The 18499-nt window shown below is 42.0% G+C and overlaps 2 protein-coding genes across 15 annotated transcripts in view; one reads left to right on the top strand and one right to left on the bottom strand.

The window, feature by feature from the left end:
• Positions 1 to 18499, top strand: part of SORBS2 (sorbin and SH3 domain containing 2) — a 97601-nt gene that overhangs the window by 55052 nt on the left and 24050 nt on the right. For 8 of the 14 annotated variants that reach the window (XM_060278767.1, XM_060278759.1, XM_060278760.1 and 5 more), the window contains 4 exons: positions 5693 to 5776; positions 6828 to 6884; positions 11634 to 11683; positions 12756 to 12943. In XM_060278767.1, coding sequence (XP_060134750.1) covers positions 5693 to 5776; positions 6828 to 6884; positions 11634 to 11683; positions 12756 to 12943 — 379 coding nt within the window. Of the gene's footprint in view, positions 1 to 5692; positions 5777 to 6827; positions 6885 to 11633; positions 11684 to 12755; positions 12944 to 14097; positions 15673 to 18499 lie in introns of all 14 variants that reach the window. The other 6 variants (XM_060278765.1, XM_060278764.1, XM_060278766.1 and 3 more) reach the window with 3 other exon arrangements.
• Positions 14466 to 18499, bottom strand: part of CFAP96 (cilia and flagella associated protein 96) — a 103047-nt gene continuing 99013 nt past the window's right edge. The window contains exon 11 of the transcript XR_009558164.1: positions 14466 to 14522. The gene's annotated coding sequence lies outside the window, so the exon portion shown is untranslated. The remainder of the gene's footprint in view (positions 14523 to 18499) is intronic.

The following is an 18499-nucleotide window of genomic DNA, read 5'->3' as shown; positions in this document are numbered from 1 at the left end:
TCTCTACTTCCTGGCTACTGTCAACAGCAGTGCACCATGCCTGGGAAACTGGAACACCACCACAAGATGGGAAGGGAAGTCATGGGAGAGCCACTTTGAGAGTAGAGAGGCACAGAATCTCTTTACTTGGGATGCCCTGTATCTTGTGAGATTTGGAGGCAAAAATACAGGGAGGCCTATATAAGGCCTTATCACATGTGGCTTGGCCTCGGTTGACCAGAGATTCCAGGCAAGTAATCTGCAAACATAGATAGGTGCACTGCTCAACAGAACAAGCTAAAGCTGCTGTTTACCACATAACCATATTGATGGTACTCCTGGCTCAGATCCCCTCCCCAATGCTTGCTTTTAACTTTAAATAATATGTGGGAGATCCAATTGAGGACCTCTCTCAGTGCCCAGTCTAGTTTGGCCCCAAGTCCAGGATAAAAAAGATGTCATATTGATACCCCGGCAAAGTGCTGTTCCTCAATTAGCATTACAGCTTTGCTTTATTCAGTATGTCAGAAAGCAGCATGCAGGGCCTCATGGATATCTGTCATTTCATCGAAGGATGGCTATCAAATGTTGCTTGTTACAAGGAACTGCCCATGCAAGAGGCCCATATTACACAAGGTTGGGTGTGCAATTCATAATTGACAGACATTTTTCTATGTTTGCTTTGTCACATCATTGATTGAAAAGTATCAATTACTTTGGGGGGGGGAATAGAGCTGTTTTCGGGGGCAGCCCTTGTTTTGTTGAGCCCTTTCAGTTATTTCTGAGTCTGCTTTTGGCTCCCAAGGTGCTTATATTCCATGTTCTCTGTCAAAATAACTCTCAGTAAGGTTTACAACTGGTGATTTTATGACATTCTGCAAAAAAAAATCTAAAATGAGACATCACTGAAACAGCTCAGCAACATGAGTGCTGCATCAAAAACAACTCTAAATGTTTTTCAATAATGAATGTTAGATCATACATTTACATCCCTGAAATATATTTAGAGCACTTTTTCCTTTAAAACAAATTATGATTTTTCCCAACATCTGTTTGTATGCATGTTGCATGCATGAGTACAGTTGTGCAAATTCTGTGTTTTTTAGTAGAAAACCCCATACCTTCAACTGACAGCTAGTAGTCCTCCCCCAAAAGCATATAAAGAGAAGAGGCATGTGTAAGTTAGTACCAGGACAAAAAGTGGAGATATGTATCCAGGGCTCTATTTTTGATTGAGACCTCAGTTGCCTCTTTATTTATGTACACACAACTTATTACATACACACATAGCTGTATGGAGTTGCTATATTACTTTGGGGGGGAGGGGACAGCTTTTCAAATATGTATAGTGTACTGTATAGGCTTACCATATTACAAAAATCAGAAAGGCAACATTCACTCACCAGCCTGTTATCAGGCTCTGGTGGGTTACCAGGATTCTGCACAGATGTTGTGCCAGTTGGCAAGTTAACAATCCAGTTGAGCAAGCCTATTTCACAGAATCAGAATTATAGAGTTAGAAGGTATCCCAATGGCAGCTAGTCCAACCCCCTTCAGTGCGTCAACAGCAACTAAGGAATCCCTGACAGATGACCATCCAACCTCTATTTAAAAAAACCCCAATGGAGAGTTCACCACCTTTTGAAGTAGTACCTTCCCCTGTCAAACAGCTCTTACTGTCAAAAAGTTATTCCTAATGTTTAGTCAAAATTTCCATTCTTCTAATTTGAATTCACTGGTCCAGATTATATGCTCTGGAGCAGCAGAAACAAGCTTGCTCCATCATCCATATGATGGCCCTTCAGATATACTGTATTTGAAGATGGCTATCATATCACATCTCAGTCATCTCTTCTCCAGTCCCATTGGGTTCCATCAGTCAACCAGCTGCAGTTGTACACAAAGTTAGATTGTGTCAAAAGCTTATCTACATGTAAGTCTAGATATAGGACATTCTCCACAAATTTCTCTAGCAGTTCCTTTTAGTCATAATAACTAAATGGAGTCTCCACATTCAGAGACACCTTTGATGCCTTCCTATATCCATGCTCTTCCCCCCCCCCAATACATTTGACTCAATTCAGATGGAATGATCTCAGTCTTATAAATTATGGTTTCTTGGAATAAAAATGAGGGTTATGCCACGGTGCTTCCTTCCTACCTTAGTGCAAGAGTTCCATCCAGTTTCCTATATACATATAAACCAGTAAACAGTGCTTTAAACACAGGCTGCAGTCCTCTTGTTTGTGAACTGGCGCAATCTGTGGTTAGCAATTTTGGCTAGCTTTAACCACAGTTCTCTGATTTTTATGTACTGTAAAGAGTTCTGAAAAGCTTGCATCATGTCATTCAGAGGAGAGAGAGGAAGGAAGGAAGGAAGGAAGGAAGGAAGGAAGGAAGGAAGGAAGGAAGGAAGGAAGGAAGGAAGGAAGGAAGGAAGGAAGGACACTGCTCTTTCTCAGACTGACAAACCACATTTTATCTGACCAAGAACTTGAACCAAGCTTTTGAATTAATCATGGAACAAAAATTGGAGACAGAAAGAGTTATCCATCATCTTTATGAGTAAACACAGAAAAGCCAGAAATGTTAGCATTTGACTACTGAACTGGATGGTATGGTATGGTGAATGAAAGAGGGGAATCCTGGGAATGCTTACTCTAACACTAATGCATTTACTGTTGCACAGCTAACACAAATTGTGATGTTCAGCTGGAAACTTAATAGCATCTGAGCTTACATGCTGGCACTCTGAGCAGTATGTAAGTTCAGGGCATTTGTTCTGTGAATCTGAAAAAAAAACCTAAAGGAATGGCAGGAATGGGAATTTCTGAATTTGTGTGTAAGAAATTTACTTTAAATATTTTATCCCATCTTTGGTTCCATACTGTCTCATGGTGACTAATTAAAAAATGTAACTCATAAAGAAATTATAACTAACAAAAAGCAGCAGCTACCAAAGTAGCAGATAAAAAGAATTGTGCCATGGCAAAAAGGAAGATGCTCAGCAGTGGTGTCAAATGGAAAATCACTTGTTCTTCTTGTGTTCACCTAATTCCCCCACCTGAAATATGGGATGTAAGATGTTATTTGAGACTCCTGCTGCTTCTGATGAGAATAATTTTGCTAGAGACTTGTCCTGAAAGGTGAAGCTGGGGCTGTACAATTGCAAAAGGCTCTGAGCAGAAATTCTTGTTTCTTGCTGCCCTCTACAGCACAATCAGTGAATCAAAAGGATGTGTCCCATGATGACTGTGGGAAAAGGGCTGCTTTATTTGACTATGTATTGATGGTGCTCTAAAAAGTTGTTCATCACTTTAAAGAGTGCACACTAAAGAGAGACCCTCGGGGGAAGCACCCAATCAGCTGTGGCTGCCTTCTTCACAAACCATCACCACTGGGGGTAAATCAGTGTGCTGAATGAATATCAAATTGCCACAAAAATAAATATTAATAACATATATTTTATTATTTCATTCATATACCGCCCTTCCTCCAAGGAGCTAGAGGCGGTGTATGTGGCCCATCCTTTCTTTAATTTTTTTTTATTCTCAAAACAACAACATAGGAAATTAGTTGAGATGAAGTGGTCGAAGGTCACCCAGTGAGCTTTATGGGTGAAAGGGGGTTTGAACTAGGTCATCTCACTCCAAATTCAACACTCTCTAACAACTTCATCATGATTATTCAGACAGCTGATTATCTACTGAAAGGGGACACGGGAATGGGTGGCTACATTTATTCTCCCGTCCCTGAAAAAGACATACATGTTGTCCAAAGTTGACAGCACTAGTTGCCTGTCTGGCCAAGTACCATGTACTCACCCTAGATACTGTATATGGCTCCCATCTCCCCAAATAACATTTTTCTTCAAGTGTCAGGTAGTGATGCAGAACTTTTCACACACAGAGATGCACCTGTCAGTACTATATGAGTAGCTTACCGTATTTTATAATTAACAGATTAGACAACTGGGCCAAAGCAAACAAGAAGAATTTTAACAAGGAGAAATGTAAGGTACTACACTTGGGCAAAAAAAATGAAAGGCACAAATACAGGATGGGTGACACCTGGCTTGAGAGCAGTACAGTGGTACCTCGGTTTATGAACACAATTGGTTCCGGAAGTCTGTTCATAAACTGAAGCGTTCATAAACTGAAGCGAAGTTTCCCATTGAAAGTAATGGAAAGTGAATTAATCCGTTCCAGACGGTCCGCAGAGTAAGCGTTCATAAACTGAAGCAAACTTTCCCATTGAAAGTAATGGAAAGTGGATTAATCCGTTCCAGACGGGTCCGCGGAGTACTTAAACTGAAGCGTTCATAAACTGAAGCATGGGTGTAATTGGTTCCGGAAGTCTGTTCATAAACTGAAGCGTTCATAAACTGAAGCAAACTTTCCCATTGAAAGTAATGGAAAATGAATTAATCCGTTCCAGATGGGTCTGCGGCGTTCATAAACCGAAAATTCATAAACCGAGGTGTTCATAAACCGAGGTTCCACTGTACATGTGAAAAGGATCTAGGAGTCTTGGTAGACCACAAACTTGACATGAGTCAGCAGTGTGATGCAGCAGCTTAAAAAGCGAATGCAATTCTGGGCTGCATCAATAGGAGTATAGCATCTAGATCTAGGGAAGTAATAGTACCACTGTATTCTGCTCTAGTCAGACCTCACCTGGAGTACTGTGTCCAGTTCTGGGCACCACAGTTCAAGAAGGATAATGACAAGCTGGAACGTGTCCAGAAGAGGGCAACCAAAATGGTCAAAGGCCTGGAAACGATGCCTTATGAGGAACGGCTTAGGGAGCTGGGTATGTTTAGCCTGGAGAAGAGAAGGTTAAGGGGTGATATGATAGCCATGTTCAAATATATGAAAGGATGTCATATGGAGGAGGAAGATTGTTTTCTGCTGCTCCAGAGAAACGGACACGGAGCAATGGATTCAAACTTCAAGAAAGAAGATTCCACCTAAACGTTAGGAAGAACTTCCTGACAGTAAGAGCTGTTCGGCAGTGGAATTTTCTACCAAGGAGTGTGGTGGAGTCTCCTTCTTTAGAGGTCTTTAAGCAGAGGCTTGACAGGCATATGTCAAGAATGCTTTGATGGTGTTCCCTGCTTGGCAGGGGGTTGGACTAGATGGCCCCTGTGGTCTCTTCCAACTCTATGATTCTATGATAATGGCTGAAGGAGGTGGTTGTGCTGTCATCATCCTGCATACAAAATGCTTGACTTCAAAATGCAAAATTAACATGCATTCCTTGGGTGGTCCAAATTCTGCCCCAAATCATGTGCATTTACCTATCATTGAGTTACATAGATCCTGAAAAAGAAAGCATATATACTGCATCCCCGAATGCAACCAAACATGCTTCCATTTGTTGTACAATAGTGCTTTTTTTAAAAAAAGAAACAGCGGCACAAAGTAATCTAATGTAAACTTCTTTAAAACCCATCATATTTTCTGTATTATGTGTACACAACAACCCTTTGGAAGACAAGCTGAAAAGGAGGAGTTCAAACAACCACAGTGTGACAACTCTTTAATCAAATCTCACTCCACCATGAAGTCCCCTCCATCCCTTTGTTTTCGTTTCACTCTTTCTTTCCTATTATTTGTGTTAATGTCTGTGTGTCATCAGCGTGCCATGTCATTTCCAACACTTTGATCAGTGTGTGCCTTTTCCTTCCCTTTCTCCTTCACAATTCTTCCAGACGGGTCGCATAAACCCAGATGACATAGATTTAGAAAATGAACCCTGGTATAAATTCTTTTCTGAGCTGGAGTTTGGACGCCCGGTAAGTGAGGCTAGAATATTAATAGATAAAACTTTAGGAAAATAAGATGCAGTTCACTCTTTTCTAGATCAAATTACCTAGATTTCAGACACGCTTCAGTGCCTTAAAAAAGGAATAATAGATGCACACCATCAAAGGTCTCGTGTGTTAGATATTGTGGTTGTGGTATATACATTTGGAATGTTTGAAGAAAATCCACTAAAGCTCAGAGAATGTTTCATAAGAATGGCTCACAAAACTGAACTTCCTTTAATAGCTTTTTCCTGAGCCCTTTACTATTGAAAACACCGATGATCACTAATTTGGAGTACTGATTCTTGAGACTAATATTTAAAAGCAATTTTAAATGATAAGAAAAACGTAATGTTACACTTTTTATTAAAGCTTTACTATGCTTGTTTAGATTTAATAATGAAATTGATCATTACTCTAATTAGACCCTAAGAGATCTTCTGTCATAGTTGCAGAAACACAAAATCAGTGATAATGAAATAAGTAGAGATAGAGACCACCATCTTCCATACTGCACCACAATGTTAACAGAAATGCCAAATACAGGGGATAAGTATGACTAGGTCTGTACCTTAAGATCTGGTAGGTGATTATCAGTGTAGTTTGTATCAGAATTCAAAGAGCAAATTACCCAAGCATCCCTAGCTGTTCATTCAAGTCCAACAAAATGAATGAAGGTGGTAGAAGCAGAACTTTGGTTATTTGCACCCCAGAACACTTTCCCCTCACCTTAAAAATCAGCAGAGATCTAAATAGGAGCTGGTGATATATTCAAATGGTTTTTCTTGACATTTGTTTGTCTTGTAAGAATTAAGGCGGCTGATTTTAAACTAGGCAAGGGTTTATTAAGATGGTTGTAGTATACTTTCTGTTGCACATTCTCCACATTCACTATTCCCCACATTTTTGTTATGTTTGTGCCACTCTTGTAATCTGTCCACACTCAGTTTCTAACTATGTCACCTTCTCCACATGTTCCATTCCTTGCTGCCATTGATTCTCCTCCATTTCATCTCGCAAATCTGCTAAAATGATGCAGCCTCCTAAAAAGCTTTTGGATTATGTTCAAGACAATCCTCCAGGTCTTTCCAATGAGGTAAATTAAGCATGTTTCTTCTATCAATGATTAAAACTCGGGAACGGCATACATCATGAGTTCTCTTTCGCTTGGTTTCTATGTAGTGTTCACAGACACAACACCCTATAAACAGCCCTTCTAATTAAGTAGAATTGTAACCCGGTTTCTTTCTAGCATCAGTGGAGGGTCCCTCATACGGGCAATGGGGCAGTACACTGCACTCTCCTGTCCTGACTTGTACGTACAACACTTGCTTCTCCACAAAGGTCCATTCTGACTGCTGCACATGCTCATTGCTCTTCTTCTGACCTGTTCTGTGTCTTGCCGCCACCTCTGTGCCTTCCCCTCTTTCTCTCAAGGGAAAGAAGAAACTAGGTGTTGTTCTTTTTCAGTGTGAAATCGCCTTAAGCAGGATGTCCAGGTCCAGTGCTCTGATTACTTACCCTGGAATTTCCACAGTGGAACACAAATCAGGACACAGGGGTTGGAGTTTTGGTGGAATGTTGTTGCTGGTGGCTGCTCCCAGCAAGTCATGTTGCCTAGGAGCACAGCTAGGCAGCAGCGAGAGAGGGAGAGGTTGGTAGCTGGCATCTCTCAACAGACCAGTGGCACATGTGAGAGGAATGGATTGGAGGAAGCAAGACAAGGAATAGCAGAGACTAGGCAACTTGGCAGTGGCCCCTCTCTCTGATCCAGCAGCATAGAGAGTAGAAGGCAGTTCTTGTCATCTAGAGTAGACAATATGCACATCCTCAGTTTGAGAGCCTTTATATCCTTCGTGTATCAGAATGTAACAGAGTGTAGCAGTATAAATATTTTAGTTCAGCAGGACCAGAAAACAAGCTTTCAAAATGAAACAAACAGGACTATTTTGGTAATATTCAAATAACTCGATGATATTCTCCAGGTACCGTTATCTTGCACTATTGTATATCTCCTTTTCACTTCTAAAAGTAAAATTTGGTGATGATTTAGTGATGCATTTTGCAGCTGCAAATGACAGCTGCAAATCAGTTAGTACCTGCCCCCAAACAGGCAATTTATAATGAGCAAATTAGTTTGCTCAGTGTCACAAAGATTTTGAAAACTGTATTCCAGAGACATTAAATTCAGCAGGAAATGTATTTCCACCTTGCTTAAAGGAAAACAAGGCCTATTTATTTTAGAAAACACAAACAAGGCAGTGGTTTAATATTTCCATGAGACAGCAAGAAAAGATAGGGACAGCATGGGGTGTGTGGAATGGGAAGCAATTTGAAGAAACATTTAAAATTCTGAGTCATTTCCTGGAGCCATTCTAAATAGAGTAGCCAACATATTTTGCCCATATCAAAATACAAGACAGATATGGAGGTTTCTGTATGTCTGAGGAAATCTTGAGGAAAACTTAGCATCCTGCATTGCAGAGTTGGACTAGATGACTCTCGGGGTCCCTTCCAACTCTACAATTCTATGATTAGCCAAATTTCTTGGAGATGTGTGGTTTTCATATCTCTTCATTGTTCATGAAATGCAGTATAAGCAGCATTTGCAATTATTTGGGTATGTAGGCACTGTCACACATTCTAACAAGGCAAGAATCTTGGCTTAAGGAAATGTTTTGTGCATGAGATGGATGCAGGCTGGCCATACCTTTAGGCAGAGTGAGGCAAAGGAGATAGCCATAAGGTCCTAAAGAACAGAGCAGTGCACACCATACAGCTTGTTGTTCCTCCCAGGTGGGGTAGACCATACTGTCCTACTGCAAGTGTTGACATAAGATTCAGCTGCCTGTCAAATGAGCTTCTGGAGATAGAATCTTAGCCTTCACTCCCAGCAGTAAAATGGAATTGGTCAGCCGCAGCTGCATGCTGATGCACAAGCAGTTAAACAAAACAGGAAAGGTATCACTTAATATTCATTTAAACCCAGAAGGATGGTTTATTTCTGCTTAACAAGTCAACCTTAAATCAAGGTTTGTTCTTGGTTTATGAATCCTGGCTTGTTAGGGAGAAACAAACCACTATTCTATATTGTTAAGTAAGCTATCCCCTTCATTATTTGTTTATCCATTTGCATGAAGCAATGAAATTGGTGACTAAACTCAAGTTTTTCACATCTACAGTTCTAAAGCTTTTTTCTCTGCAAACTCCACTGGAATAATTCTCGTTTCGTCATATGCTGAAGACATATTTCTTTACGTTGGTCTTTGATACCTGAGAGATGTTTTAGGACCTACCCTATTCTTTTTTGATAGACATTGATAGACAACTGCTTTTAATATTATGTTTTTGTTTTTATTTTAAACCTGCCCTGGGACCTTATGGTGGAGGGTGGGTAAGAAAATACCATATTTACTAGAGTCTAATGTGCCATCGAATCTAATGCACACCTCAATTTTCAGAACCTTGAAACAAAAAAAAGTATTTGCTGGCAAATGTAAATGTGTCATCGAATCTAATGTGAACCTTCATTCTTGCAACATAATTTGGCAAAAAAGAGGTGAACATTAGATTTGAGTAAATACGGTAATAATAAATACGGTAATAATACACATAGTGTCTTGTCTCATCAGCATCTATTTCCTGATCAAATTGGGGTGTGTGAACTTTCTTAAAATGTTACACTTTTAAAGTGCATACTAAATTAATGTTGATCATTTTCTAGGTTTCAATTGCATTTCTATTATGTTCAGAAATACTTCTTCTCTGCCTTTAAAATATGATTAAGATCTTGGATACTTGTTGATAGCGACTTCTGCATAACTTGGTTTCCAAGGGAAGAATCAATTTGGAGATATTAGAAATGTGTATGCTGCTTGTTTGGTATTTTAGCTCCCATAGGAGGCAGTGATGGCCACCAACTTGGATGGCTTTAAAAGAGGGTTATAATAATAATGTTATTATTTACCCTGCCCATCTGGCTGGGTTGGGCGGCTACCAACAGAACACTAAAAACGGAATAAAACTTCAAATATTAAAAACTTCCCTAAACGAGATTTGTGGAGGAAAAGGCTATTGATGGCTACTAGTCACAGTGACTATGGTCTGCCTCCACAGTTGGAGGCAGTACGTCTCTGAATACCAGTTTATGAGATCTGCAGGAGAGAAGGTGCACTTAGGTCTTGCTTGTGGGCTTCCCACAGACCTCTGTGAAAAATGGATGGTGGGCTAGATGGGTCACTGGCCTGATCCAGCAGGCTCTTCTTATGTACTTAAATATCTCCGATATATCTTGTTCTCGGGTAACAAATTACTTTTGGGTCCTGTTACTGAGGAGGGACTGTAGCTCAGTAGTGGAGCTCATGCTCCACATTCAGAAGGTGCCAGGTTTAATTCCTAGCTTCTCCATGTAGTAGGTGATGGGAAAGACCGCTGCCTGATACCCTGGTGGTCCATTGTCTGTCAGAATGGACAAAACTGGGTTAGGTGACAGCTAGCACATAGCAACTTCCTTTGTTTCTGTGTTATACTACACAATGCATTTGTAATGAATGCCAGTTGTGGTAAAAGGCCCTGATGTCAGTAGACAGCATGTTTAGCATCTGGCAAGTGCCTGCAGATTGGCAGGGGACTCCCTGCTGACTGGATCCCCCAGAATAGCTACTGACACTATAAGAGGCAGAGCAGATTCAGCAGTCCACTGGCCTTGTCTCCTGCTGGGCTCCCTGTCCCCACTGTTAGGGTGGTGCACAGCAAGGAGGAGGGGGAGGGAACACAGGGATAGTCTGGTGCCCAGGCTCAATAAATTATGGAGTCCATTTTGGGTGGGTGGTGATGCAAAATCTCTTTTGCTGTCTCTCTCGGCGCAGTGAAGACAGAAATTACTGAAGTGATGTAAAAGAAAATTAAAATGTAAATACGAATACAAGCTCTGCTGTCACTCACTGAAAGTAAATGGGTTCACCCAGATGCAATGCAATAGCAGATTGCTTCCTATAATATATGTTATGTGTGATTTCAGCCTGACCTTCTGCTTTTCCACAAAGAACAGTAGCACACAGTGTGAAAATTCTATTTTCAGTTCCTTGGGTCATCTCTGAAATTACATAGCCTGAATGTAAAATATGCTTAATATGTGAATGCATAGTTTTGTGCCCATGAAAAGATGTCCCTGGGATAACATGATTCTTTTTCTAGCTCCCACAAACTGTAGTACGATGTGTGTCTAATTCCAGCACAAGCTTTCACACCAGTTAAGTGACTAGATTAAAAATAGTGCGTCACTAAGGACTGAACATATATTGACAAGTTTTAAGTACTGTATTTGCATTCCCAAAGGTCATTCAGCTGTCACTTCTTAAGCAACGGAAAAAGTCTTTAGGTTGGTGGGACCAACTCTGCTCTTAACATGAAGTTAAGAAGGTCACCAAGTGGCCGTGCAAGTTATAGGTGTGTAAGCTATGTATACAGAGAATTTCAAGCTTTCTTTGACATTAATACTTTGGTAAGTAATTATAGGATATCTCAAATCTCTCATTCACTGATTGATTGATTGATTAATGTATTTATCTGAGATTTTATAGCTTCCACCTTTTAGCCAATGTAAATCATAACACCTATCATTTTGGGAACAAGCTTAAAAAGGAACAGTTTGCTGCTTGACCTTTCAAGCATTAAATGAGGGACATAAAATTGACTTTGAAAGCTGCCTCACTTCTACTTTTTCAAGCTTATCATGGTGTGATAAATTATGGTGTTCTTATAGTCATTGCATAGTGATTTGTTATGAATTATACCAGTGAAGTCCCATATGAAGTCTAACTGTCTTGCTTTTTTGTGCCTCCAGACCTCCTTATATTACAGTCCAACAGATAGAGGCTTGGACAGACCTTCTAGGTAAGAAGAACTTTGATCAATGAAAGTATCAGTGGGGGGGGGAGCGGGGAGCTGTACAGAGACTTCTGCTCATCTATAGAGCAGCTTGCATTTGAAGACTTGGTCTTCCTCCTACAGGAAAACATTTCCATATAGCCTTTTTGGGTAAAGCACAGGCTCCACCCACTTCCTATTTTTGCTATGCCAAGACTGATATGCATGTTTCTAGCTAGGGCTCCTTACCTCAGTACAAATCTAGTAATCTGTTCTTGTCCCTTTCTGTTTGAATACGAAGCATAATTTGTCCTGATGCTCCACACACCATCAAATTTCCCTCCTCTTTGTTTTCATCATCTCCATCGCAAGATTTGTTAGTGTAGTTAAATTGTTTGCGTTCTTGTTTTGTATTGTTTTTCAAGTGCCAAACCTTTGAAGTGAAAGGATGTGTGTTGCTGCTAGCCATGTTTATAGTGCATTCAGATTAAGAATAATGTAATCACCTGCTCTCCATTAGGCTTATGTCAACTGTCTGTAAATGATGTAGCAGCAGTAGAAGCCTTACTTCTTGCCTGGAAACCATGGTTTGAGAAAATGCTTTGAATTTATTAAGGTACCCCTAATTGGAAGTGAAAAGCAGGCAGGTTACACTGTCACTATCAATGGACGTTGTTGTTAGTGTCATGCGGTTCTTCAGGAAGCATTCTGCTCTTCCACAAAATCATCGTTTGGTCATTATATTTCACATTTTCCATTCAGTTACTAGACTGCAAAAGATCATCCCACAGATGTTGCAGGGAACTGGAACTTGTGTTGAATTTTTGGGTGCTGTCAAGAAGAAAAGAGTCAAGGCCACAAAGTTGTCAACCAACCGACCCCAGCTCTGATTCTTGCCAACTTAAAAGAGCTTGAGACATGTAAACAAATGAATCTGGATCATAGATGTGATTGTTGTCACACTATTTGGCCTAATCATCTTCTTGTTTGGTTTTTATTATTAGTACATAATTAAGTCAGCACTGGCTGATGAGCTCATCACTGAATTTTTTTTAATGCGTCCTGTGCATTGACACTCATATACTGCTTATTTCCTTAGTTCGACAAGTACTGCAAGTGACTACAGGAAAAGAAGGAAGTCTGAGCCAGCAGTACCTCATCAGAAGGCACACAGCGATCAAAATGCAAATCGGGCTAGCATGGGCCATACAAATACGCAGAGCACATATTCTACACTTAGGAAGCCTGTTACAACCTCTTCTCCATCGTCTCCATCAAAAGCAAAAGGTAAGAAATTAGCACAGTTGTAAACAGGCTAAGATGTAATTATACACACATTCCTTATAAACTGCAAAATATTGTTGAGCTGTTGATGGGTGCTGAATGCTATTAGATGATAAGAATTCACTGATCTCTCAAATGTCTACAAGCAAGAAGTCAAAATTCTGTGCTTATATTTATATTCATCCTCTGGTCTGGGTATTTTTAAAAAGTTTTCTATATGAAAATTATTCTTGGTTTGTTTTTGTTTTTTAGATGCAGTCAGCATTTGTGACTGTAATGTATGACATGCCATTTAATTGCATTTCTTTTGTTGTCTGGACAGGGAAAAAATGTTCTATTTTTGAAGATATAAAGAATGCTATACCTTCTGTCATACACAAGAGTTTGAATGAGGATACGAATCTCAAAAATAAATGGGGGGCACATATTCCCCCCTCCCACCTACAATAGAGACCTCCTAGTGGCTATGGCTACTAGAGCATTATATAAGAAACTCTCATTTGTTCACTGTTAAACTGCATCCATCATCAATCTTACCAAGAGTGCAGCCTCTTAAGGAAAGAGAAATATAGTTTAGAAATATTTAGGTTAGAAGTCTGTCTCTACATTTCTAGCTATGCCTTGCTATCAGTTTCTGAACAGGATGTGTGGTTCGACTTGTCTGCTTTGATTACCCTAAAGAGGTGACATGATCATTGCGTATAAACCCATGGATTTTCATATGGTCAGAAATGAGACAGTCGTGATAGATTTGCTGGAAACAGATGCTCTGTCCTCCCAGCACAACCTATAAAAATATTTAACTGTTAATAGAAGCATGTGATTCTATTTGCTGAACCTTTAGATTTTAACAGTGCAATCCTATACCTGTCTACTCAAATCAAAATAAGTACCATTGATTTCAATGAGGCTTACACCCAGATAAGTATGTAAAGGATTGCAACCCAGGGTCTAATAAATGCTTAGATCTGTTTTTTATCCTCTAAGCTTTGGTAATGTGTATCTTACATTAGTGCTTAATGCTAGGTTAGGAAGATTAACTGCATTCTCTCTGTTCTTTCTGTCATGTGCTGATTGTTTTATTTCCTATCTCCTTTTGAATCTGTTAATTTCTGGCAATGTCTCTTTTTCACCATGCTGCTCTGTGGATTATAAAGGTGGGGATATTAGCAAATTGTGTTCACCCCTTTCCAGTTACTCAGTGCCCAACTACAGCAGCTCAAATGAATTAGATTACTGTAGAACCTATGGACAGCGCTTGGCTGTGCCAAGTGACTCAAGAAGGGCAATCAGCTACAAGAATGGCTGGCAAATGTCCCGTCAGAATGCAGAAATCTGGAGCAGCACGGAAGAGACTTCCTCTCCCAAGCGGAAATCTCGCAGTTGTGATGACCTGCTAGCAGATGATCGTTGTAGCTTTCCTGACCCACAGAATAAATCGGAAAGCATGGTGTCTTTGTTATGTGAGGAAGATTTGAAAGGTGGCTCCGCACTTACCTGGGCTTCCCCATATGCTTCTGAAAGCCGTGGCTCCAGTCACTCGCGGGCACGTCATAGATCAGCACACGACGCTCCTGGCTTCCTGAAAATGTATAAGAGGATGCACCGTATCAATCGGAAAGACTTGCTGAATTCTGAGGTAATCTGTTCTGTAAAGTCCAGGGTATTGCAGTATGAAAAGGAACAGCATAAAGACCTGCTGCAGGGCTGGAAAGACGCCTCTGCTGAGGAAGTGCCCAGAGACATGGTGCCCAATAGAATATCTGAATTTGAAAAGCTGATTCAGAAGTCAAAATCAATGCCAAACTTAGCTGAAGAAGCACTGTCAGCAGTAACCTTCCTCGAACCCCCTAAAAATGGCTTCTGTACAAAGAGACGGTTTTCCATCGAGTCCTTGCTGGAGGAGGAAAACCAAGGCAGACATGCTACTCAGGTACAACGGAATTACAAACCTAAAACTCTGGTGCCAATTCACATTGAAGTGACTAGTGAGGAACCGCAAAGATCTAATCTGGACTTTTCAGACAGTGACCAAGATGGGGTGGTCTCTGACCTCAGTGACTTTATACAGATAGAAGGCTCTTCCTTTTGTAGTGAAAGTGATTTTGACCACTTTTCCTTTACGTCGTCGGAAAGCTTTTATGGATCAGGCCACCACCACCACCACCACCACCACAAGCATCTCATCAGCTCCTGCAAAGGGAGATGCCCAGCATCGTACACCCGCTTCACAACCATGCGAAAGCATGAAAGGGCTAAACAGGAAACTACCACAGAAGACCCTAGAAGACAAGACTCAGACTCTGGCCTCTCTAAGATAGCATTCCTAGTCAGCCCAGTGCCTTTCCGGAGGAAAAAAACGGCAGCCCCCCAAAAGCAGGCTGAAAAGACTAAATGCAAATCAGCTGTCTTTGACGCTCTGGACTCTGCACTTAAAGATATCTGTGACCAAATCAAAGCAGAAAGAAGAAGGGGAAGCTTGCCTGACAACAGCATCTTGCACAGACTTATTTCTGAGCTGCTTCCAGACATTCCTGAGAGGAATTCCTCCCTTAAAGCTCTTAGGAAGAGTCCCATGCTCCAGCCTTTTCATCCACTGCCTCAAGATGGTGCTATTCATTGCCCTTTGTACCAGAACGAATGTGGAAGATTACCTCTTAGTGCCTCTTACCAAGACATGGAAACAACCAACAGCAGCAGCCAAGAAAATGATAGTGCACTATGTTTCGAAGGTTGATTACCTCCTTTTCTTTATGCTTGTGATTGAGTCATCCACCCCCTATTATTTCACTTCCAGCCCATTGTCATTGCATTTTTATTGTGTTTTAGAAACAAATTGTTTGTTGTGCAAAAAAGTCATAGGAAAGGCTCATTGAAGACTGTAAAATTAAAGCTATCTGTGCGTAGAGATGTAATTATCAGATCTCCATGCCCCTCATGACCTAAAAAACAAAGGCCACCCCCCGCAGCCCAGCTGGGACATGCACCACCCACTCGGGCCAGCGAGGCGCCCCACAACCGGCGGATGGCGGCGGAGGAGCCATGCCCCCTGACGCTGCTGGGGGGAAAAAACCAAGGCCGTCCACGCGGCCTAGCCGGGACGGCTTACTGCTGGGACGGCCGTCCCCCCCAGCAGCAAGCAGCAATGGATGGACCCAGACACCCCACATGCTGAAGGAAGAGGCCGCGCGCCTCTCAGGCTGACAAAACGTCTGATGGTGGGGCCCTGCCCCCCCCTCCGGGCTGCTGCAAAAGAAACAGCCACCATGCAGTCTTACTGCTGGGGCGGCTGCCGCTCCCTCGGGCTGGTGGAGTGCCCCCCCCGTGGTGAGCGGCGGCAGGTGGGCCCAAGCGCCCACCCCACGCTGCTGCTGTCGCAGGAAGAAAAAAGGCCACAAATGCGGCCTAGCCAGGTGCCCGCCACCCCCTTGGGTCGGCGAAGCGCCTGACGACAGCTGCGGAGGAGCAATGCCCCCCCAGCACCGCCGAAAAAGAAACGGCTGCCGCCGCCGAAAAGAATGCAGCCTAGCCGGACGGAGGCCATGCCCCTCCCCATCAAAGCAAATAATACAGAAGGCCAGTTACTTACCTCAATCCAGCTGCCAGAACATGCTCCTGATGATCCTTGAAGAAAACCAAGTGAGGCTTGGTCAAAGGGGTTGGCTCTTTTCTTTGGCCTCAGCCCCCCCCCCCGGCCAGCCGTCCATTGTCCTCCCTGGCCGAGGGCGGGTCAAAGGCCAACCCAAGCAGGTGGAAGGCACCCGTCCAGCTAAGCCCCCGCTCAGTGCCACAAACCCCACCCACCTGTGGGGAAGGGAGGACGGAAATTGATGAATGTAAAATTAAAGCTATCTGTGCATAGATATGCAATTATCAGATCTTCATAGGCTTCTAAAATAGTAGAGTTGTGGTTCATAATGGAAATGAAGGTCACACCTTTGAAAATCTGCTCCCAAGGAAGTGATGTAATTTTCTCACCCAGAGTTTTTAAAGGTAGGGAGATGCCTATGATCAGGGCAAACATATCCCAATAAAATGCATAAGCTGTAGACCATAGGAAGCTATTAGAGAAGCTATGTTGTGCAATAATAGCATTAAACAATGCAAGAAAAGCTGCTTTTTTAATTGGTTCTAACTAGGCTGACAAAGAGTATGCAGAGTTATAGCTGAAACATATTTTTGTGTTGCTCAATTAACCCCCCTTTTTAGGTAAATAGAATGCTAGACCCTTGAAGAGAAGTGTCCATTGTACAACTATTCATTTTTTAGGGTGGCAAAACTAGATGTCTTTAACTATTTTTTAATGCCTCCATTCAGTTTTAAGAGTCACAAATGCCAGAGGACAAAGACAAGGAGTATTGGTAGCCATTTCTAACAGTTCCATCTTGCATAACTTAGCTTTACTTCCCATTTTAACAACAATAACAAAAAGATGTTGGTGTATATTAATTGCACGGAATACTATTCTGAGACATTCAACTCTACAATGGCCTGTTTTCACTTAACACTAATTTATAATTTAGCATTATGTGCACAAGCAGCAGCAAGCCTCAGGCTTGTGCACTCTCCTCCCCTTTTCCAAGGAAGAATTTGGAAACATCCATTTTTAACTAACTAGTTTTGTTGGATCCACACTCAGAGTGTGCTCTGGTTACCGTAGTTTAAACTACAGGTTGCTGAAACAACTGTCAGCTGTTAAGTAAGGAGGCTGAGCAGCCTCAACAGAGCTCCACTGCCCCTCCAGATCGCAAGAAGACCCTTCCTGGAGCCCAAAGAGCACGTCCTCTTTAGGCTGTGGAGAGGGTCTCCTCACAAGCCACTACGACTCTCCAGGTGCTCTCCACTTATGTGCATTTCACTTATGCGTATAGGGCCCAGAATGTAACCCCCGTCGCCTGTATATATTCATCCCGTAAACATCTACCCTGGGGTTTTTCTTTCTAGAAATAAAAGTAAGGGTAGAGATGATCTGAGTTTTAATTGTGCAGTTCAGGGAGGACTTTTACTCCTCGTGGGGATGTGGGTGGTGCTGTGATCTAAACCACTGAGCCTCTTGGGCTTGCTGATCAGAAGGTTGGCAGTTTGAATCCATGCGATGGGGTGAGCTCCCATTGCTCTGTCCCAGCTTCTGCCAACCTAGCAGTTTGAAAGCATGCCAGTGCAAGTAGATAAGTAGGTACCGCTGCGGCGGTAAGGTAAATGGCGTTTCAGTGCACTCTGGTTTACGTCCCGGCGTTCCGTTGCTCCAGAAGCAGTTTAGTCATGCTGGCCACATGACCCGGAAAGCTGTCTGTGGACAAATGCCAGCTCCCTTGGCCTGAAAGCAAGATGAGTGCTGAACCCCATAGTCGCCTTTGACTGGACTTAACCATCCAGGGGTCCTTTACCTTTTACTCTTCCTCACCTGCTGTTCTACCACTGCATAGCTGTCAAGTTCTCCCTTTTTTAAAGGGAAATTCCCCTATGCTGAACAGGCTTTCTCGCAAGAAAAGGGAAAACATGACAGCTATGCCACTGTAAATTGGCCCCAAATATGTTCTTTCCTGGGGGAACAGGAGC

Source organism: Zootoca vivipara, chromosome 9 (assembly GCF_963506605.1).
Source record: "Zootoca vivipara chromosome 9, rZooViv1.1, whole genome shotgun sequence".
Lineage (NCBI taxonomy): Eukaryota > Metazoa > Chordata > Lepidosauria > Squamata > Lacertidae > Zootoca > Zootoca vivipara.
The sequence above is the reverse complement of the archived record's forward strand: the minus strand, read 5'-3'. Positions and strand labels throughout refer to the sequence as shown.